Raw genomic sequence first — 24025 nt, forward strand, 5'->3', positions numbered from 1 at the left:
TTTAAACAAGCCAAAATAATCTCATGCTCATGAGAGGACACGTTCCTTCTTCTCCTTCTTCTTCTTCTTCTTTCGTCTCGCTTTCTCTATTAACATTTGTGACTGAAGGTAGCGGAGGGAGGGAGGGAGGGGAAGAGTCGATATTGCATCACTCTGTACAGTTGGTATCTGGACCTCGCTTTCTGGCTCATATGATCGGAGGATCGACGGAGTACGGAACGCACATCCAGTGTCTGCGGACGGTACAGAAACACCTCATCACATGTCTTCATATTCTGTTTTCGGTGTGATTTTTTTGTTTGTTTGTGTTGCGTTTAATTTATAAAACAAGCATTATTACATGTGTTATAAACTATTATCGTTTGACCACACCTATTTATTCTATTAAATCCGACAGACCGAGAAATTACAGATCTGTGGACCACACAAAGAATAAAGTAGTACTGTTTTATGTTTTATTTAGTGGTTTACATGTAAAACAATTTATGTTTTGTGTTTTAGTTATGAAATGTTTTTGTTTTCTTATTTATAAAGAAACGACTTTTTGTTAAAATTTGTGTCTGGCTTCCAATACGTTTCTCGAAAAACATTTTAAAAACCAGTTTTAGTGTCCATTAATATACGAATTTCAAGATGTGCTAATGTTAGCCAGTGACCGAAATGTAATATTGGTTTTAAGTAGAAGTATATTCTCACAATTATGTAATCTTTTGAGACACTGTTTGAAGACAATTAGTCGAAACGTCTGTAGTGTCTTACACACATTAATGCAAATTCCTTACACTTCTATCAGTAACATCTGCTCTACAACGAAAGTCAATTTGTTTTATAGGAATCACAGATATGTTCTGAAGTTCTCGTCTTTGCCGTGAAATTATTGTCAACCTCATCTCTGAACCCCCAGCTCTTAAAACCATCAGGCTTACTGCAAAATGCTTTTCGAATGTTCTTTTATCGAATCCCAGAACGGTTGTCCGCCATCCACCTTGTTTCTTCACTTAACTTATAAACCTTCTGTTTCTTTTTCATAGCCCGTAAAAGCCCAATGGTAACTATATGTACCACCTACTTTAACAATCAGTAACTGTGTAGTTTGTATTTATGGATTTTGCATGATTCTCGCTGTAAATAGCAATTATTCATTAAACAGCGTTGACCAGTTGATATTTGTAATGGTGAAGTGTGATGTTTTCTTTGCGGTACGGACTGAATTCTTAAATAACATTTATTTCGTGCTTCGTGCTTAAGAAGTTTTGTTCTCGACACTAAGATCTGATGACTAGCGCCATTTTCCTCAGTCTCTGCAGACAAACTTTGGGATAGCTCTTCAACATTATAACAAAATATTTCTCATTCGACGCTGTATAAGGTGCGCAGTTAAAATAGCTCCGTTGCTTGATTTATTTAACAAAGATTATCGACGTTCGGCTGGCATTGATTCATCTCATGGCCAGATATAAATAGTGGATCCTGGTATAGGACAACAGCTGACATTCTCCAAACTTATATTGCGCCGAACGAGCCCACACAGAAAAATGTTAAAGCTGAACTAATAGCCGCTCACGAATGTTAGCTTTAATTCAGACACGAAACTCATTGCTTCTGTAATGTATCGGTAATTCAGATTACTTGATTATCGACCAATAGACGCAGCTGTGTAGTAGTAATCGGGAGGTAAGAGGATGATCTCGGTTGTGGCTAATTGTATTCTCAGAGGTTTCGTGGATTTCTTCAGACTCTTCTAACAAATTTCGTCAATAACACCTTAAAATAGGCCATGATAATTTCTAAGATTTTATTCGTAATTCGTAATTGCTTTTCGCTCAATATTTAAATTAAATAAGGTCATATTTCACTGACGTAAAATTCATAATTTTGAATATGCAGACTCGATAACAGACAAAACACTAAAAGTGTGATACAAGTTTGGTAATGAAGATTTCTGTCTTCTGGGTTGTTGCGCTATGTAGTCTGGTCGATGTTAACCAACGTTTCAGAGGTCATACTGCCTCCGTCATCAGGGCGATGAAGATTTCTGTCTTCTGGGTTGTTGCGCTGTGTAGTCTGGTCGATGTTAACCAACGTTTCAGAGGTCATACTGCCTCCGTCATCAGGGCGATGAGTATGAAGATTTCTGTCTTCTGGGTTGTTGCGCTGTGTAGTCTGGTCGATGTTAACCAACGTTTCAGAGGTCATACTGCCTCCGTCATCAGGGCGATGAGTATGAAGATTTCTGTCTTCTGGGTTGTTGCGCTGTGTAGTCTGGTCGATGTTTACCAACGTTTCAGAGGTCATACTGCCTCCGACATCAGGGATACACAGCGCAACAACCCAGAAGACAGAAATCTTCATACTCTGATGACGGAGGCAGTATGACCTCTGAAACGTTGGTAAACATCAACCAGACTACACAGCGCAACAACCCAGAAGACGGAAATCTTCATACTCTGATGACGGAGGCAGTATGACCTCTGAAACGTTGGTAAACATCAACCAGACTACACAGCGCAACAACCCAGAAGACAGAAATCTTCATAATCACCGCTATGAAAACCTAAAATCTTACAAGTTTGGTAATGTTTGAAACCGTTACTGAAATACTTTCGTTGGACTTGTTACAGGAGGCCCGCGTACCATGACGGGATCGTGTGCCGTGTGCCAGGCCGTAGCGACACAGTGCTGCTCAAGCTGCCATCTTGTTTTCTACTGCAGCCGTGAACACCAGAAACAACACTGGAAGATCCACAAAACACAATGTACGCCCTACAAAGTGGAAGTCTCTGAACGACTAGGGCACCACGTCGTGGCAACGAGGGACATCCAACAGGGAGAGGTCATCATCGAGGAAGAACCAATCGTACTGGGCCCCAAAGTTCTGTCTCTACCTCTTTGTCTCGGTTGTGGACGCCGGATTAAGGTCATCGAAGGAGAAGAAGTGTATAAATGCAGTGGCTGTGGTTGGCCGTTGTGTGGATCCCATTGCGAAACATCACCATTCCATGTACCCGAATGTAATCTGATGAAAGAGAGGGGATTTCGTGCCGACATAAATTTGAAAGAAGACAAAAAGGAAGCTGCATATTGTAGCATAACGCCACTGAGATGTCTTCTGCTGAAGAAGCATGACCAGAGTAAATACGAGGGAATCGTGAAGATGCAGTCGCATTTGAAAGAAAGGAGAGACACGCCTCTGTATAACATTTTCAAAAACAATGTTGTCGGTTTCCTTAGAAACGCGCTTGGGATGACAGAATTCAGCGAGGAGACAATTCTGAGAATTACAGCTATTTTAGACACAAACTCATTTGAGATTCGCAGGTCGGAAGGTGACATCAAAGTCAGGGGTTTGTATTCTAAAGCTGCGATGTTATCACACGACTGTAAACCAAACACCAAACATTTCTTCAGAGGACCAAAATATACTTTAAAATTAGTTTCTACTGTTCCAATCAAAAAAGGAGAAATAATCTGTGTTACTTATACACAGACTCTTTGGGGGACCCTAGAAAGAAGGGCTCATCTTAAGCAATCAAAGTGTTTTGATTGTACCTGTTTAAGATGTTCTGATGCAACTGAACTGGGTACTTATATAGGAGCTATAAATTGTTCCCAGTGCAAGAAATCTGGTGGAAAGAGGAACGATAAACTTATTTCAACGAGTCCTTTAGAACCTTCAGCGCCGTGGAAATGTGAAGTCTGTTCGCATACGATTCCTGGCCGACAAATGGCTTGGGGAAACGACGCAATAAGACGGGAAATTTCGGCTTTGGATAAAAGTAAACCCCAGGATTTGGAAGATTTTCTGGACAAGTACAAAAACGCTCTGCATCCCGCAAACGGGCATATTCTTGAGGTTAAATATGCCCTGTCGCAAATGTATGGGAATATGCAAGGTTTCTTGCTCTCCGGTGAGTAATATTTCTAAGCTTGTGGTCTGCGGGTCAGTGGCTCGGAATGTAGTCGACTGGCAGGCCTATTTTTTAAACTGTTGTGCTATAAAGACATGAATGACCAATTAAAACGTGTTCTTCTTCACAGAACTGCCGGATAGGCTGTTGGAGAGGAAGATAAACTTGTGTACCGAGCTTCTAGAAATCGCAGACGTCTTAGATCCTGGTTCAACAAGATTACGCGGTGTCCTGCTTTACGACTTGCAGGCTACCATGGTCGTTCAGGCGAAACGCGATTTGGCCAGTGACAAGATCACGAAGGCTGCTGCTCTAGTAAGCACGCGTCCATGTTTGTACAAATCGAAGTTACATCACTGAACCTTTTTGGCAGGAGTCTATTTATCCCCCCCCCCCCCCCCACAAACGTAAACTATGCCAAAACAAGACCCGAAGGTTCATCACCGCTACAATAAAATCCTGCCTTTGGTCTCGATATCGATCCAGCTTAATCAAACTCCCACACTCACAACTCTTTATCTAACATCTATATTAGTGTTATCCTTCCGCATTTTTTGTAGGTTGCCCCACTAACGATCTGTATACAATCCTTGTTTCCCCCGTCTGAATGCTACATAAATTCTCATAAATGGTCACTATTTAAAAGGAAATTCATATATAAACTCATACATGATGCCCATCCTCCTTTAATCATCTAAAGCCCAGTGGTAACTATATGTACCACCTGGTTTAACAATCAGTAACTCTGTTCATTTAATATGCGTTTCATATGATTCCCAGAATAAACAGTGATTATTTCCTTATACAGCTTTAACCAATTAATCTTTGTAGCGGTGAAGAGTTGTTTTCTTTTAGGTACGGGCTGAATTTTTAAATAATATTTAGACGTGTTTCGGCTTCAGAGACTGGTGAGCTGAAAAGGACGTGGAACGTAGCAGATGTACTAACATGATACGTTGTCTATTGTAAATAAGGGTAATGTCTATTTCAGGATATTATGGGGGAATCCATGACACTACTACAGCTAGCAGCGGAGATTCTGAAAACAGAGGATGACATGGCCCATCTTCTGCAGGATAAACTTGCCAACTTATCAAAAGAACTGGAATGTGATTCATAAAAATAACTTCATCATCACTGTTTGACCAGTGTTTACAACTTAAAACTATGTGTCACCTAGTGATTATTACATAAAATAAGGCGCAAACAATTATGATCCACCTCTGGTGTCCCCTTATATGTCAATGGTAAATATCTGTTAACACCTGTTTTAAACTTCAAGAACTCTGCTCATTTCTACGTATTTTGCTTTTGTGTTTCGTTTGTTTGTTTTTAACAAACAGCGACTGCTTTCATAAACTAAATGACTATTGTACGTCTTTTTATGCAAACCGAAATTAATAAGTATGACGGTGGAGTATCACCCCACCAAAATGATTTACAGTACACGAAAAATAGCGGATGAGTAGTTATTTCCAAGCTCGTGGCTTCTATTATCCTTGAAGCGGACTGTACTCAATGGGATTTGTCGTTACCTTCCTCAGAGACTCCAGCAAACTTCTGAGATGGTAGTTAAATATGAGACAACCGTTTACTTTCCAATACATCAATCATAACGCCATTCAACACAAAATATGTATTTTGAAATAACGCCGTTTAATAGCCCAAGATACAAACAATCAATCAATCAATCAATCACATTGTAACTTTGTCGCTGTTGTGGTAATTACAGTGGCAGTGAGGAGCAGAGAACATTGCAGGATAGTTAATAAGAAAGAATGCATAGATTGCTCATATCTGATTGGTACTAAGGTTCGTTTATTACAAAAATAAATATTATTTAAAGACTTTTTTCGTTAAATATGCCTTAGATCTTAATCAAAAATATATATTTTATGCCATGTACTAATTTCATTTTTCCGATGGACAGTTTTTTTTTTAATAAGGGGTTATACTCCACAAATTCACAAAGCTGACGAACGTAATGAGAGGACATTGCGAAAATAGGCCCACTGTAGAAAAGGTAAAGTGGTCCCTGGTACTTAAGTAAGTCATGCAGTCGTGTGGGGGAGTGGAGGAGATATTCTTAACTTCGGCACGTGGTCAACCTTACGCCGACAATTACGGGGGGGGAAATCCCGTTACCCATTCGACTGGAGGCTGTGTGGGGCCCAGAGCGGGTCTCGACGTTGTGACGAAGAAGGAAATCCTACCCTGCCGTCCAGCCTGTGACCTAGACACTATATTGGCTGGGGTACCACGTATCAGAAAATGAAATATGATCGAAAATGGCGGATAAAAAGGAAGTATGTCAGGGAAGTCAGCAAGGAGGAAGACCAAGAGGGATACACAGATAAAATTCATAAGAAGGCCTTCAGAGGGCGAACTATCCGTGTTCCGCGTCTAGCTCTTCATTTGTCCCGGTGAGCTGAACCAGTGGTTCGCGGAGGCGCTCTTAAGGAAGAGGTTTCTAGGTTCAAGCCTGTCCATTGGCGGTCGAGGTGTGCGCAGTACAGGCTCAGCAACCGAAGTCCCGAACAGCCATCGGGCAAGAGCTGATGTCCGGAACGCGCGCCGGAAGTTTTCGTTCGTGAGGCCGTAGATAATGGGATCCGTTGCAGCATTGACGATTATCAAGTAGTGGGAGACGAACCACAGTGTGTTGTAAGCATCCACAACCTGCAGGGGGAGTGAATTTCACCGTGGAACGATTATGCCTTGTCCGTGCCACGAACGAGAATACTCTGCCCAGATGTTTTATCTACGTTTCCGTGGGATATTACGCACAAACATGAGATGAGTTATTTCGTTCATAGTAAGGAAATGTTAAGACTAACCTGGTTGATGGTCTGAGTGCCCTCATGAAGGTCGGCCCTCAGAAAAATAAGGGCCGTGAAAGGCACGCGACAAAGCACGAAAACCACGACGACGACGAACAGCGTGCGCGCGACCTTCGTCTTGTAGCTCACACTGATAGGATGCTCCCGGCGAAGAACCTTTCTCTCGTACCGGTCCAGCTGTAAAATCAAGCGAGTCTGAATTTTACAGATTATTACCCGGTTCGAATCTGGTATGAGCTCACTGTCACGTGAACGGCTATCAGATTTTTTTGGAGGTAAAAATGGAAAATTTTAGACATTCAATTGAATATGAAATCGTAAGAACTGAGGTTGGATTCGGAGCAAACAAACTAATGCAATTATGATGGTAATCGTAGGGGCACGTCGTGAACTTGCCTTGAAGAAAAGGGCCGAGTAGCACAGAATCATGAGAATTAGGGGTAGCCAAACGACGAACAGGATGACCACGTACCAATAGACAGACATCACTGCCCTTTCTTCAGTGCAGTAAGTCTCGTTGAAATTCTTCCACTTTCTTTCCTATGGAAAAGAAACACGACGTTGTAAGACTTGAGGTTCTCACAGCGGTGAATATGAAGATTTCTGTCTTCTGGGTTATTGCGCTGTGTAGTCTGGTCGATGTTAACCAACGTTTCAGAGGTCATACTGCCTCCGTCATCAGGGCGATGATATTCATCGCCCTGATGACGGAGGCAGTATGACCTCTGAAACGTTGGTTAACATCGACCAGACTACACAGCGCAATAACCCAGAAGACAGAAATCTTCAAACACGACGTTGTTTAATGACGCTGTTCCATCTGCAGGACATGAGACGGGGGAGAGGATCGTGGAAGAAAACAGTGGCCTATTTTAAAATTCTACTTAGATATTCGCCTCGAAGGACTGAGTAAAACTAAGGAGAACTTCCGTCAAGACAGCGGGCAAGTCGTTCAAGATAATCGTTATCATTTGTTTATATTCGTAAACTATAGTTTGCAAAAACTTTCGAGAGCAACTCGCCACATGGGACTAAATTTGAGGAGGAGACTGGTAGAGAGTACGTAATTGGAGTATCAAGTTCTTCTAACATAACCTCAACGTTTTCGCAACACTGCCATGTTCGTAGTTGCTAGCGGATGAAAAATACACATCACATAAAGTCTGTAAGTATATTCTAATGTTCTAGACCAGAGATATTCAACCTTTTTTGTTCGCGTACCCCCAGATATAATTTCTCTTCAACTTTGTACTCCCAAAGTTCTTGGTGTATAATTCGAGTTATACGTAGTATATAATCTACATCTAAAATCAATTAAATAAATTACATTACTGATTATTCAGTGTTTATCATAAAAAAAAATTAAAATTTCACGTACCCCCTAAGATGTCTTCGCGTACCCCAGGTTGAATACCACTGGTTTAGACTAAGTTTTTTTTAACTAATAGTGGTAAACCTTCAGGGTTTATTACCCGAGATTTGAGCAGATAGTTCGTTAGGTAATTAGTCTGTAAGTAAGTCGGTTAGTTAGATGGCTGTATTTTATTTAGTGTTCTGTCTGACGACAGGTCCATATGAACAGGATCCTTCCATCCTTTTCTCGGACTGGGACCTGTTCATATACGTTCTTGGCAGATGATCCAGAAGTGGTTTGCCATTGCCTTCTTCTGTGTGTGAATGGAGTAATTGTTGGGATGCCACGGAGGAAAACTCCGTGTTGCCTAGACCACGGCCTTGCCCAACACAAGTTATAAATTCGGGCACCGCCGGGAATCGAACCCGAGACCCGGATGCATAACTAGGTATATACGTAGATAGACAATTAATCAGTTAGTTAGTTAGTCAAATTGATCAGTTAATAACAAAATCAGTCGGTTAGATAGTTAGTCCAAAATGGTACCAAATTTTTAATGGAGAATGATCTATCACTTTACACAGAACAGAAAATACACGTTGCTTTTCAAAGAAAAGCGTGTATCGTAGGTTCTCCCAGTAACTTCTTATTCTGAATCTGACCCTGTAAATGCGGAAAAAGACAAGCGGCAGGCCGAGGATCACACCCGTCACCCAAGTGAACGCCATGACAATATGTGCCCCGTGGACTGTCATCCGGGCTTCCAGGGGCGTCACTATGGCCGTCAGTCTGTCGTAGCTCACGGCCACCAGATTAAGAACTCCGGTGAACAGAAGCGAACCTAAACACATTATCATCATTAAATATATTTGATGAAATCAAAAGCGTCTTTGGTCGAAAGGTAATTCAGAACCTTCAGATACGACTCTAAATTCAAATAATATTATCGAACGCCAAGAATTTAGTGGGTCTGGGAGTTTGACGGCGGCGGTCGATTGTGGCCTTCTGAATTGTGACGCCATGTTGTTTTGTACGTAGTTACTAATGACCCTGAAGATGGAGGCGTTAAGCCGAAACGTTGATAACTACCTACAAGACTACACGGTATCATAAACTCACAAACTACATTCTACATAAGAAATATATATTTTGTGAGGTTTGATGTTAATACCAGCGACAAAGGAATGTTATTAATCTAATTGGCTTTGAATTCATCCATTGGGAAAATTCTATAATATTCTACAGTATAAATAAAGTTGTCATAGTTCTATACCGTCCCTCCTTCTCTGCTAATGATTTCAATCCAGCCCAAAAAACATTCCTGGCTTACCAAAGATAATAGTTTTGTTAAACATTTATCAAAAATTGGTCCCCATAAAGTGGCCAAAAGAAAAACACATTTCAAGACAAATTCATAACTTAATGTTAACGTTTACTGTGTCTTTTATTTGAGTAAATCCGAAACAGTTATACGAGAATGCGTAACAAAACATCTCCCATTTAGTCGACTGAGTAAAATAGGAAACATTTTTTTACTCACACTCAAGAAATCCTTGCGCCTTGCAGCCAACCTCGCCCAGTATGTAGTTCTGAAAGCAGTCCATGCAAATGAACACCCAGGGTAGAATTATAAGGGTCGCCAGGTCGGCGACGGCCATGTTGGCGATCAGTAAGTTCGTCGGGGTTCGCATTGAGCGATTGCGCAGAACAGCGCTGAGCAATAGAACGTTACCCACAATTCCCAGGATCACCACGGCGATGGACGCCGCTGTCTTAACTCCAATTTCCCAATCCGCTTTTTGTATCCATATCTCATTGGGGAAGAAGTGTTTATTGTAGTCAAACTGTTAACAGGAAAGGTTACGTCCTTTGAAGCCGAATATCAGCTAAATAATATTTTTTTTTCTTCACTATAACGTGCTTGCCCCCCCCCCAAAAAAAAATTAGTTGCCATGACTTTTGAAGTAACCCTCGTACAATAATTCAGTCCGCACCGCAAAGAGAACACACCACTTTGCCATTGCAAAGATCAACCTTTTAACTTTGCTTAGGGAATTATCGCTTTTTACAGCGCTAATCATACAAAATCTATAAATACAAATAAATAATTATTGATTGTTGAAGCAGGTGGTATTTGAAGGATTAATGTGGCAAATTGATTAGGACATGGTACGAGCAGCCTGCTAACACTGGACGTCTCATTTGTTTCTTTGTTATCTCGGATTACTGCAACAAAAGTGAGTCACTTATATTCTGTTTTCATTTTGACTATTTGTTGTTTAACTACGCTGTAACTAGTCCCAGTGATAGAATGATTAATAAATATTTAATCGAAAAAAATATGTAAAGAATTGATAATGACATAATTAAAGATATTCTGCCGAATTTTGCCTCAAGAGGCTGATGATAACCACGAAAACGTTCAGTCAGGATAGTTAGTCTCCGAGCCGAGGTCTGAACCCGGAATATCCCAAGTTGACGTGATAACTACACTGCCGAGAGTTTCAGTTCCCGGCATTCAACAGCGAATGTCATTTATTGCTTTTGATAAAAATGCGTAATTTATGTTAAGCTAAACTCGTGGACTACATGGGGGAAAAAAAACACTTTGAAAACTATAAACATTTGTCGAAAGAAACATATTTTGGTTTTGATGACAATATTCGGTACTTTAATTCCTAATATGTTCTCATGAGCACCGTATTTGAAAACATATCGATATTATTTCTGTTATTTGAGTATCGATGCGTCGAAAGTTACCCCCCCCCCCTTCAGCTGCCAAATTCTTTGATTGTAGCTATGGTTTACTTACGTTGTCGTAAGTATTGTTCTGGGACATGATAATATGGCATCCAGCTCGAATATCCACCTCCACGTCATACGACTTTCCATCACTGAAGTTGAAATTCCCTTCTGGAGTAGATGGCTCAGACGTGTAATCGGAACTGCAGTTGGTATCGTTCGTTACGCTCATGTGCACACACATGTCAGACACCTTGAACACAGACTGACTGATCACCACTCTTCACACCTCACACCGTTCACAAAGTGATCTGAGAACGAAGAACACAAGTCGTATTTTCCTTGCAAACAGCTCGAAACACATACGTAAATTTTTAATCTTTTAAAACCGAAATACGTCTAAATAATGTTTAAGAATTCAGTCCGTACCACAAAGAAAACACGACACTTCATCATTACAAAGATCAAATTTTTAATTCTGTTTACGAAAACAATCCCTGTTTACACCGTGAATCATATGAATCTCACATTAAAAAAAGCAAATGGCAGCATGGAAAAGCTAAAACGAAGCGACTTTTAAATTGGAGCAGACGAACGACGTAATTAACAAATGCTCATAAACATTTGCGGAAATCTTCAACTCTTTCCATTCTGACGCATTCAGCAGGAAAACATTATTCTGGCTTACATTTATTTTAAAAAAAATCGTATTGCGGGATACTGCCAACGATTACCCTGGCGTTAGTGTCAGTAGACACGACTTTTTCTTACTTTTTCGCCGTACAATAAAAATATATGTCAAGACTTCAAAATTATGTGTCAGTAACAGCATAGAAAGTATTACATTTTTGGTACTCACTTCATGCAACCTGCAGTTCAGATCGTGGATGCAGCTAGTGGTACATATCGCATTTTTCCGAACCGCGAGACCACAACGCCTACAGCTTCAATTAGCTCCAATGTTTGTCTTCCACTCCATATACATCTTCATAAAGTGGTCACAGTCCACTACAAAGAGTCGCCAATCTGTCTCGTTTCACCAAAAAGTATGCCTACTAGTTAACTCTTTTATCTATAAGATATTCCTAAGTATTAAAACAATTTAGCAAAATTCCTACCTACCCCCCTCACCAGCTTTGTACGTCATATTTGCAACTGTTATCTTGAATCTCATCTCGTTGACCCACAAGCTTAAATTGCGAATAATGTAATAGACTTATCAACTGGGGTTGCCAAGTTACCGATTAGCCCACTATCACTATTGATTTCTGGTGTTCCCCCCATGGATCTCGTTTCCTTATTCTCCATGTGTGCTCTGTAAAATCAAGGCGAGAAAATACTGTAAATAAAATATATTATAGTTAGGTTATGTAACGCCGTTAGATAAATTTAAAAGACTATTTACTGTTGTGGTAAGACGACTATAAACGTTTATGTAAATGTATGATTAATCGATTCTTGTTATTTACGTATTTTACTACGCTGTTTCAACTATACTGGTTAGATAATATCGAATGAAGTAAAAGCATCATAAACCATAGCACATAGTACAATATTCAGCCATCTGTAGCGCCACCTCTACATAACCTCTTCTGCGAACTGAAATCAGGAGGAAACGGTCCGAATCCTATCGTGGCTTTCCCATGAAACTTCTCAATGAAAATAACTGGTCCAACAGTCTGGGTTCGAATCGCGTACCTTCTTAATGTGAATTCATCAGCCTATTAAATAATTCTGAAGATGGACCATTTTGATGAAAGCACACACTTGACCTCCCTGTTATGCATTTCCGTCATTGTGAAAATATAAAATAAATATTTTTAGGTTGCAATATCCTCAGATTCTGGGGCAGACCTAAACAAAAAAAAATCGTAGAATAACAAATTTCTGGGAAGTGTTCTAATTAAAAATTAGGTTTTGAAGACTGAAATCTGTCTCCTTCCTCAGCTCTATCAATTAGGCCCAATAAATTAGATCTTACCTCAGAACACGCACACATAACCTAGTTCTTCTTTCGAAAATGTTATTTCAGATACTGGAAATTAATTACAATAACAATTACACAGCACAATGCAGTAATAACACCATGGTGTATAATTACTGTTTTTTAAAGAGTCCATCTATACAAACAAAAACTCTTATAAGAAAGTAAATATACCTTATCTCTAAAATTTTTCTCATAATATCTGTAATGAAGATATACAGACAAAAATCAGAATGGCATCCCTGCACCTACAATGCTCCCAAATTCAGTAACATTTTATTCTGGCCAGATACAGTTCCATTCATTTGCACATATCCGTAACAGATATACATAACTACTCTGTTCACTTTCATAACAAAACAGTTTATAAAGTATTCCTAATGGGTGCATACTCTGCAAAAGCCACTGCACTATAAATGAGACACACTTCCAACTCAAACTTAGTATATTACAATGGAATTAAATTTGTTGTGACTTAACAGAGTAAAAATATGTCTTCCATTTATTTATTTAGCACATTGTGGGCGAAACTTAGCAGACGTCACACACCAATTACTTCAATCTTTTTTGGCAGGTTCAAGAGCTATTACAATGTTTAAATGGACATCACAGAAAAACAATAAAACTACCATGCCCTGCCATCTATGGAGCACCTCTTTAACTATGTGGAAAGACACAATCAGGAAGTACTATGTAATACAATACAAATCAAAACATAATTTTAATTTTAAATATACTACAAAAAAGGGAAGTCTTTTCTTTCTGCTTATTTCAATTCATGAATTTTGAAAATGTACATTCTACATATCTTAGATGCCTGCATAGCAGGTACTTTATATTTGTGTTTGACCACATAAATAAGTTTGTGAATTTCACATAAATTTTTAATAAAGGATTCTCTGAAAACCAACTTTGGTTTAATTTTCAACAGATGCAGCTGTTCGGAGTTAAAAGGTTTTAGTTGGTGTAACACCCATTAGATTAGGGTAGGTTAGGTTTAGTTATAAAAATAATGTTTTGTTACAGACATTTCATTTTGGTAATTTTACGTCTAAAACCTCAGACAGTTCTGGTACATGTAGGGTTAATATAAATAAAATAGAATAGTTGTAATTCACAAGTTCACAACGATAAAAGCTCAGACCGAAATATGAGATTCAAACAGAAACATATTTTACCAACAAGGCCAAAGCACATGTTCCATATGTACTATGAAGAAGGTTCAGAATTTAACGTATTACATAGCTGTATATCTCATAATTGAAAAATCCAAAGACTATGCTTCAATTTTCATAACAAAATATACCAGTATGAGATGAATGTGCTAAAATCAACTCAATACTCACAGTGGAAAAATCAGAGTTAAGGAATACGGACATACAGCTGACATCATCAACGTACAAATGTTCTAATGGTTCTAGTTAAGGTCTATTCAACCTCCTTAACTCTGCATTGAGCAATATGGTATAACAATAATACTGTAGACTTGTATTTAACAGGAACCTGGTTCGAAACTAGGCTGTGCTCACACATCCTCTTTGATCTGATAACCTAATGATATTTGGTGAAGAGTACAAATTATGAAGCTCCTTGTTATGCAATTTTCTTCATCCTCCTGTTAAATGTCCCTTCTTAGGTACAACCATTACCAACACTTGCTATTCCCTTGATGCAAAAGACAGTTTAACACCTACATAGGATTAACATCCCTGCCAGTAGCTCAAACTATGTATGTAAGTACAAGACACAAAAAGTGTGCCTTCATGTGTCAAACACTAACCTCACTAAATATCAAAAATGAGTTTACTACAATGGAATTGAGTTATTCAGTAATCCCCCCCCCCCCCCCCTACAGTATCAAAAGTCTGAATCATGATATAAAGAAGTTTAAGCCAGAATTAAAAGTGGATCTCCTATCTCACTCCTTATACGCCAAAGAAAAATTCCCTTCAACCAAATGTTCTCAGCTATTATAAATACATCCAAGCAACTGTAGTAATGCTCTTTTGAGTAATTATGTTTGCAGTTATACTGTAAATCACTGTTATGACTGCGTAATTTATATCTGCATTTGGAACAGTGTTGTGTTTGAGCTATGACATGTTCTACATCCTCAGCTTAGGCCTATGAAATGTAAATAAATTCTGTTCTGTTCTACATGAAAGGATGAATAATGAATCTGAACGCTTGCAGAAGAAGGCAGTCATCTCTGCTACTGACAAGTCTAGGAAAACTTGCTTCATTGGGTGAAGATGGTTAACAACACAAAAATGTTTAAACCTGGGACATAACCTCAACCATAATAATAATTCAATGATTAGTAACAATGTTCAGCATAATTCTTAGGTTATTTAACCGTACTCATTCAACTGCAGAGGTTATACAGTATTAAATAAGATAGTGAGTTAATCTAAAATTGGAAGGAGGCAGTCAAGGTCAATTTGAGGGTATTACTGTGAAGAGAGTAAAACAAATCACTACCAGAACAGCAAATAACCTGGCCTGAATTCAAACCAGGTAGCCACTAAGAACAAGTGCAGAGTGCCACTTTTACACTATCCTGCTCAGTTTGCATCAACTTCTGGATAAAACATCATGCCCTTTCATTTACACATCTGACAAACATTTCACGCGCAATTTCTCGATTCTACCGTAACTATTTTTTATTTACTCACTGTTACAAGCTGGCACGCACATTCTGAATACTCGCCATTCTTGACTGTAGTTTCATGCTGTTCGATATCATATAACATCACCTAAGAAAAGCAAACACTAGCTCATGACACATCGCTTGATGAATCATTGGAGCAAGTTTTATCAGTTGTTGCTGGAGGAATGTTGTGGCTGTGGACCTTGAGGTGATCCCTGAGAGCAAACCTGCGAGCATAAGACGCCCCACACACGTGGCACTGGAACTTGAGTGGGACCTTGCCACTGACCCCATCCTCGTGAGATGACATATGTTTTCGAACCGCATAGAGAGATGAGAATGGCCGGTTGCACTCCGCGCAAGAGTACGGCTTCGTGTGGCTGTTCTTGTGGCCTGACAGTTGGATCAACGTGTTGAACTTCTTCGGGCAGAAGGGGCACCTGGACCAGAGTATCAAACTGATGTGCTAATCTTGCCTCCAAGAATGAGATGTGTGTATCACATGTACAGCAGAACTTCAACTTGAATCCCAAGTGAAACAAAAATTAACTTGTTACAGAACTCAGAAAATTTAGTCAAAGAAATAAATGTTTATCAACTGAAAGAAAAACTAAAGTTCAACTGTAAATGTGTTGCAAATAATACAAGAACTTAATTATAGGTGGAGAAGAGTATATAGAATTTTGGAAGCGAATAAGAAGTCCCATTCAGCAAGTTCGTTACACTCCAAACAATTATGCGCACAATTACAAGCTCAAAACCTGTAACGTTTTTAATTAAGGTATTTATTTCACAAAATAAAAACATGACAAAAGCATGAAATTCATGTGCAGCTTTCAGTTTGACTGATTACATATAGACAAAAATAGGAAAGTGTAATTTTATATGGAAACAGATCATTACTGCCATATGAGCAAGAGTCTGTTTTAAACAGTGAATATCTGAGTTTAAACGCATTCACTACATCATAACACTTCCTTTTACACATGAAGACAAAGCATAAATTAAATTAAAGAGTAGAAAGATGGACATACTTGTACGCACGTTCATCCAGATGGATCTTGGTATGAGCCTTGAATGCCGTGCCGGTACGGAATGTCTTGCCGCACATCTTGCAACTATACGGACGAACACCAGTATGTCGCCTCATGTGCAGGGTCAGACAGTAGCGCACTCGGAACCGCATGCCACACATCGAGCACGAATAGGGCTTCTCCCCTGTATGAATGCGTTCATGCTCCACTTTGTCATGAGGTCGGAAGAAGCCGCGTCCACAGAAACCACACTGATAAGGTCGTTCAACCATGTGAGACTGGACGTGAGTTCTGAGAAGGTTCATGTTTGCAAATATTTTGTCACAGTGGATGCACGAGTACTCCTTGAATCCTCTGTGGATGCGCATGTGCATGTTGAGATGACCATGTTTACTGAAGGTCTTGTTGCAAATTTGACAGTCATACCTCAAAAGTGAGAAATGTTTTGCCATATGTTCCTGCATATAAATCAAAGTAAGTGAACTCTCCTCTGGAAAACAAGCATTCAAACACCAAACAGATAAAACCTTCGTTTTTTCAAAAAAAAAATGATTTTACAATACAACGTCCTAAATATTTCTTTCTTTATGTCTCACAATTCATCCATAGTTCAGCACCTCTACCTTATACCCTCTCCAAGCACTGATTAGATGTTTTCATTTTAATATATTTGAGATTAATTCAGTTTTTTAATATTTGAAAAAGTAAAAAATTGAAGAGAAGTTCAACCTCTGAAAATGACAGTAGAATCCAAATACAAATCTTACATTATCAGCACATTTAGGGTTGGAATTAAAAACACATTTAAGAAAATCTGAATTTGGATAAATTAATCATGTACAATGTTCAATATTTTTTACTGTTCATCATCTGAATCATAAACACAAAGAGACATTCCTTTATCTGGAAGTAAGTACTAAATAAAAATGGTACTTAAACGGAAACCTGTCTGGTTCACAAAAAGTACGAGCAGGTCATACCAACCTCTTTGCAGCTCTTCTCTATCTCCTTGTGGCACTTCACACATGGCACAGTGTTTTTCTTAGTCTGCACACCTTCCTCCTCAGGTACTGCGACTTCCTTTAAAACAACATCCATCTGCTCCTCTTGATTCTCCTCCTTTTCTTCCTCTTCATCTTCTTCGTTCACCAAATGTTCCTGCCAATGAACTCGCAAGTCCTCGTTGTTACCAAATGACTTGTAACACACTTTGCACACGAGCAAACCGTGCGTCCCGCCCTTCTCGGCTTTAACGATCGCATCCTCCTCCCCTGCCTCGGCGTCATCTTCGCTCCTCCTCGCAGGTAACGGTTTTGTGTGCACTTTCATGTGCTGTTTCAACGTTCTGTTGCTAGAACACATGTTGTGACAAACTGGGCACTCCAGGGGGACCTTCAGTTCTGTCCGTTCATGCATCTTGCTATGCAGTTTCAAAGCCCTCAGCGTCGTAAATGTCATATCGCACGATTCACATTTTACAGGTTTGGGCAACATTTGCACTTTGTATTTCCTCTTTGCCATACTCAGAACCTCCGTCTTAATGTTATGAACAGACTCCATATGGACTCTCATTGCTTTCATGTCACTAATATCCATATCACACATTTTACAAACCATCGTACAACCTTTAGCGACAGTACAAGAATGCCTCTCGAACGCAGATACATTACCGAATTCTTTCTGACACGTACTGCATGTAAACACAGAGATTGCATTCTCTGTTCCTTTATCACCAGGACTCATGATTACTTTTACCTCTGGAACTCTATTTACACCAAGATAAGGTCCTGGCCTAGTTCCACGACCTCCTGTTCCCTTTAATAAAAAATTACCACTAAATAATTTCTCGATACTGGTCCTAGTGTCCCTCTTCAAAACCAATCTCCTATTTTCCTTCTTCAGTCTAGCAGGTAAGGATGACGCAGACACTTTAACTTTATTTCCTGTGCTGGCATTTTCACTGTTCATTTCCTCATCCTGTTTAGTTTCCCAGAATTTGTCAATTTTCACTTCTTTACCGACATATTTCAGCTCATTAGTTAAATGCTTTTCTGTTGTATGAGCAGGCGCACCGACCCGTTTCGGATCTGGAACAATTTGCTTTATTTTTTCTTCATCCGCAACAACTCGATTCCTCTCCTTAAACCACGAACATGGTTTGGTATTTTCATGTGTTTCACTGTTAACAGCAGCACAATCCAACGTAGCCATCTGGTTTTCAGGATAAATTTCAGAGAAACCAGACATAAAATTTGTAGCATCTGTTGTTTCTTGCAGCTCTGCTGTCTCACTGGTATCATTTGACCCTGGTAAAACTTTCATATCTATCACCTGTTCGGCACTGGTTCCCAAAACTTCTTTTGAAGCCCCAATCAACTTCTCAAGAGCACTCTTCTTAACCTCTGGCACCTGAAAATCAAACAAAGCATTTCAATACACTAAATCTATGTAACTCCAAACTAAATGCTGAATTTACTTCAGGAATGACAAACATGCACTCTCTAAAAATCAAAAATAACTCTTTTACAGACTGTCTGTGTAGGGGAAAAAGTATTCATTATGCCTTAAAATGTTCTTTCATTAAGTAACTTTTTATTCTTAAGTTTGTGTTGTAATAGCTTGCCCAGTGGCAAAGTTTATGTGTTTGTTTTCCTGAGAAACCATTCACAAAACATAAGCCTTACTGTCACAACAACTGACATCCACATTTATTGCATCATGGTATCATACAACTCCTTTCATCAGTCAAATGTGACAAAAGGGAAAACACGCAATCTGAATTTGGCCACTTTCAAATCCAAGATCTTCAACACAGAAGTCCAGCACCTTATATTTGAGCCACCAAATCATAAACACATACCTCAATAACAACTTCCTGTCCACCGTGGTACATTCTTATGTGTTCTATAACAGAACTGAAGGTAATTCCACAGCTCGAACACGCATAAATCCCACAACCCAGCTGTCCGTCAGCTGGATCTTGCACGTCTGGTAAAACAGTTTCAGATTCTGAGCTACCTCTGAGCATTTCACCAGCTGTTGATAAACTATGCACAGCTTCACCACACTCCTGACTACTCTCTCCCACAAATTCACTTTTTTCAAGGTCACAGAGTTTCACTGGTAAGTCCTCTTCAGCTGTGACAGTGCTCCTGACAGTAATTTCATAATTTCCGCTTGCATAACTCTCTTCCACAGCGACAGTTGAATCTAAATATTGAGCAAGGGGATAATTACCTAGACAAGATGGCAAACTTGTAATATAATCAAGGCACAAATGTATTAGCAAAGAAATAAATTAACTCACAGAGAAACAACAAAGCCCTAGAGTCTGACAGAATTCACATCCCCATGCACTCACAACCAGTGACTATTAACTTACCTGTGGTAAGTGGACAAACAAATTTCCTGAGCTGTACAAAATAAGAGACAACAAAATAACAAACTGCTCCCTAAATGACTGACAAAGCGGCCAACAAAGCAGCAATGATGGTAGTACCTGAAGGTTCAACATCTCTAATACCAAAGCCTTTAAAACAGATCTAGAGCCATAAAACAAAATAACAAACTCACTTGAGTTTTTGATCACATCAGATCTACATCAAGAATGGAAACATGCAGTTGGAGAAAAAACAAAGTTTAAAAATGCATACTTTGCAATCTTTCATCTCTGTGCAAACAGTGTTGACATACATACAAAAATATTATTGATAACACTAATTAAAGGTACACGTGTCACACTGCAGAGAATATTTTCTGGTCACATTTTATTAAATGTATATAACACTGAAACATGGCAAGATGGGCTTAAGATCCAGAGGGAGGACTGAAAATATGTGAACACAAAATCAGAACACACTGAAAGAAGAATAGCTGAAATAACACAAAGCCAAAACCCAAGCAAATGATTGTGAGAAGTTCATAAGCCTTTGTATTAACCCCAACACTATTAGGAACAAGGCAATCAACTAAGATATCTTAAAATCAGCAGCAGTCCCAAAAACGTATATGTGATCTGGACCTATAAGTCAAAAACTCAGCCACTCAGATGGTGAGATGGTCACCAGGATACATCTGTGGTGTATGAGAGTAAGTCACTGTGGTTACTTCAGCATGCATATACACCGCAGACAAGATATTTATCACGTACTATCATGATCAACTGCAACATCCACTTTCTGTTCAGTGATATCTGCACATTCACTTTCAATTCCAGTAACAGCAGTTTCCTCAACACCAACATCTGATACAAGGTACACTGATTCTGAACCATCTAGCTGGGTGTCAGCAGCAACCGCAATCACCTGTTCCACTACTTCCTGGAACATAAACAAAACAGAATGAGAGGATTTTTATTAGAAAATTATTAGCCTGAGTAGCATGGTGCTTATTAGGCACCACAGACAACTTTACTTTGCTTTATTGTTACCACTAACTTAAGTTTTCCCCAAAACATGTCACTGCAATATATCTTACCTCATGGAAAACAGACTTAATATTTTCTGCATTATTTAGCACAGTGACAACTTCTGTTTGAGGTGTTTCACTTTCATGTATTATCATCATCTCTTCCTCAATTCTGTCTTGTGTATTAATGTCAGAGTCTGCTGTACATTCTTCATCATTATTCCTAAAATTTCCTTTTCTGCACGTGCCATCCAAATGGTCAGCAAGCTGGAGAATGCTATCAAACCGCTGACTGCATTCAGGACAGTACACATTATCTGTAATACTCAGTAAGTGATATCTGAGTGACAGCTGGTTTGAAAATTCTTCATCACAACACAACGGACAGACTAAAGTTCCCATGCTTGTAGTGAAAGATACCTGAAACCTTTACAAATGAAGAATAGTTTTACTAAACACTTCAATAACGGAGAAAACAACACATGAAGAAGGACCCATAAATTCATAGTCAGAATTTTGCATCGTTCTACAAAAGGTAAATACTTACCGAGCGTTTGTTATATAAATATCACGCACTATCCTAACGGCAGCCTATCTAATAATTAAACCGTAATAACCGAAATAGACATAAAGGCTACATGCAACCCGTAAGTACTTTTTCAAAAAATCTCGAAGCACAAGGAGAATACTATGGGCATCGCGGAAAATCTCCATAACAAAATAAAACTTTACGGCCTACTTCAATTAACAATTCCAACAAAAAATACATTTCATAGTTGATTTATGCAACGTATACACTGATGAAATATTACGTATTGGCAACACTGACCATTCTAAATACAAATGAACTACGTTACAACGCAAAAAATCACTCAGTAGATGGCAGCATAGTACGGTACAAGTTAATGCTGCCATCAATCGCTACCGATTAGAACAAATATAGAATCAAGTTTATGCATCACTCAATTGATGGCAGAATAGTATGGATCAAGTTTGTGCTGCCGCCAATCGCTACCGATTAGAACTAATATACAATCAATTTTATGCATCACTCAGTAGATGGAAGCATAGTATGGGTCAAGTTTGTGCTGCCATCAATCGCAATTGTATGAATTCGCAAGATCAAGACAGTTCAAGACGATCTCTCACAAAATCGTTACGACAAAAACATATCTTAAGTTTGTGCTGCCATCTTTCAGGAGGTGTTTAGAATATGAATATATTTATAAATATTATTTGCTAAATTATGATATGATTAACATTTATTTATGCACTAATATCTAAAATAATGATGTTTGTTAATATGCTGCGTGGAGCAACCTTTTACAGTGTGTACTTATTGCTTTATTTCTTTATAGATGGCAGTGAATCAGTGGAAGTTTGTGCCGCCATGTCTTTCTTGGTAGTGAGTAAAAAGCGGGAGTTCAAAAATTATGTGATAGTAAATTTAGGCACGGTGCTTTGCGTTTCAGCAAGTTCTATTGTGTTAAAGTTTATAATAAGTGGTGCATAGGGTAGCCCTTACATGAATAGCTATGTGATCACGAAGTAAAATTTATAATATATTCATAGACGTTTGCCTACTGCATAATGCATAGACTTTCCAAGTGTGATCATAACCTGTTTTAACCACAACACAGTGACAGCAGTAAACCAGACATATTGCTCAAGTAAGTGAATCATTTTTGTTACATGTAATGCATAACAAATTCTCTTTCTTTCTTGGGGGTTTCATTTGAATCATGTTTCTAGGCTTACATGTTGTGGTTATTTAGTTTGGGCTTAATCATTTGCATTGTCCTGTGTCAAGGAGCTATTTGCAGCCATATATGAAGAGTGATGATACAGCAAAGAGCATCTTCCACTGTAGAAGTAAATTTTAATGTTGCAAATACAGCTGTTAATTTTTAATCTCTAATTACCATAGAGCATACACTTTCTTGGGAAGTTTATATTGTCTCATCACTCAAATTTCAGTCTTATTGAGTGTGAAGTTTATTTGTTACATTGAAAAGGTTTCACCACTGTGCCACTGTACCAGATGAAAAAAAGTTCACATATTTTTTATTCTGTTTTTGTTGGATGGATTTTGTTAATCTCCCCCCCTCCCAACTGCAGTTATATTTTACATAATCTCAGTGTTCTGTGTCTGCCAATCAGTATTATGTGCTCTTACTTTGTCCTGCTAGGATTTATTGACCTTCGTTATTCTACAGGCGTTAGTTTTTAGAATGTGACATAGCCACAAAATTGCCAACAGTAATTTCAGTTCCGCTCCTTGGTACAGTGAAACTAAACTGTAACCTGATGTGCTGATGGACAGACACAATTCCCCCCCCCCCCCCCCCCAACTTTTGATGTTGGTAGTATCACTCTCGCCATAAAAGTTAAAATGTTCGACATTTTGGTCTCTTGGATGACTGGGAATTCAAAATTTGAAGTGTGCTGTAGTCATTGCATTCATACCAAGCTACATTAAAAAGCTACCCCTCGATTCAAAGCTTGTTAGGGAGTCACATGTACCAACATATGAAGTTGACGAAACCGTGGTTCTACCTAAAATGGATTTTAGATAAATACTATGGACAAGACGACCGGGGTATAGTATTTTTCCTTAGAATCTGCGTCCATACGGTCTCTGGGGCCCACCCAACCACCTGTACAGTTGGTATCGCGGTCGCTTCCCGTGGGTAAAGCGCGGCTTTGGCGTGTTGCTGACCGCTCACCCCATCTAGCGCCGAGTTTAAGAATGAGTAGGAGCTTCCCCCCCCGTCCTCCCGGCCAACAAGCGCCAACATAGCGCGTAGTGGGACAGACAGCTTTAGTTTTTTTAGGTGTGAAGAGAATTGATCTGGTTCAGAACGAAAAAGGCAAGCTGTTTGCGTACTTTTATGAACAAAGTGGCCAGCTTTAAAAACACAGTTTCTGACCTGTTGAATGAAAAGTGTTTAATAAATTCTTGCACATTGGAGATGTTTCGTTTGATCTGCTGGTCGGTTTGTTGTTTTGTTCCCCCCCCCCCCCCACATCTTGACTTAATTGGACAAAATTACGTACTGGACGTCGCAGCCTAATTTAATATGAATCTATGTGGTCATTTAATTCA

General features: G+C 39.0%; 3 protein-coding genes across 5 annotated transcripts; 1 reads left to right on the forward strand and 2 right to left on the reverse strand.

The window, feature by feature from the left end:
- The first annotated feature begins 173 nt into the window (after nucleotides 1-173).
- SmydA-2 (SET and MYND domain containing, arthropod-specific, member 2) lies at nucleotides 174-5757 on the forward strand. 2 transcript variants are annotated; one of them, XM_022086677.2, is made up of 4 exons: nucleotides 174-242; nucleotides 2622-3908; nucleotides 4039-4223; nucleotides 4900-5757. In XM_022086677.2, exons 2-4 carry the CDS (start codon nucleotides 2636-2638, stop codon nucleotides 5026-5028), a joined length of 1587 nt encoding a protein of 528 aa, XP_021942369.2. In that variant the 5' UTR covers nucleotides 174-242; nucleotides 2622-2635; the 3' UTR covers nucleotides 5029-5757. The 2 variants fall into 2 exon arrangements, with proteins under 2 accessions (XP_021942369.2, XP_087215123.1); XM_087358997.1 differs by having other exon boundaries at nucleotides 192-284.
- LOC110841282 (neuropeptide Y receptor type 1) lies at nucleotides 5546-12933 on the reverse strand. Its single transcript, XM_087358998.1, has 6 exons — nucleotides 10915-12933; nucleotides 9643-9946; nucleotides 8765-8943; nucleotides 7145-7288; nucleotides 6746-6925; nucleotides 5546-6587 (listed from the first exon to the last, which is right to left on the reverse strand). The coding sequence occupies exons 1-6, from the start codon at nucleotides 11086-11088 to the stop codon at nucleotides 6312-6314; spliced, it is 1257 nt and encodes a 418-aa protein (XP_087215124.1). The 5' UTR covers nucleotides 11089-12933; the 3' UTR covers nucleotides 5546-6311.
- A 152-nt stretch (nucleotides 12934-13085) lies between these two features.
- Nucleotides 13086-21852, reverse strand: LOC110841280 (uncharacterized). Of its 2 annotated transcripts, none has more exons than XM_022086675.2 (7): nucleotides 21467-21852; nucleotides 20989-21346; nucleotides 20663-20831; nucleotides 19373-19722; nucleotides 17497-18921; nucleotides 16513-16970; nucleotides 13086-15918 (listed from the first exon to the last, which is right to left on the reverse strand). In XM_022086675.2, exons 2-7 carry the CDS (start codon nucleotides 21319-21321, stop codon nucleotides 15606-15608), a joined length of 3048 nt encoding a protein of 1015 aa, XP_021942367.2. In that variant the 5' UTR covers nucleotides 21322-21346; nucleotides 21467-21852; the 3' UTR covers nucleotides 13086-15605. The 2 variants fall into 2 exon arrangements, with proteins under 2 accessions (XP_021942367.2, XP_021942368.2); XM_022086676.2 differs by having other exon boundaries at nucleotides 15857-15999.
- Between the last annotated feature and the right edge of the window lie 2173 nt (nucleotides 21853-24025).

Source organism: Zootermopsis nevadensis, unplaced genomic scaffold, assembly GCF_977971745.1.
Source record: "Zootermopsis nevadensis isolate Lab colony 2312 unplaced genomic scaffold, Znev_1.0 Znev_ptg000030l, whole genome shotgun sequence".
In the NCBI taxonomy this organism is placed as follows: Eukaryota; Metazoa; Arthropoda; class Insecta; order Blattodea; family Termopsidae; genus Zootermopsis; species Zootermopsis nevadensis.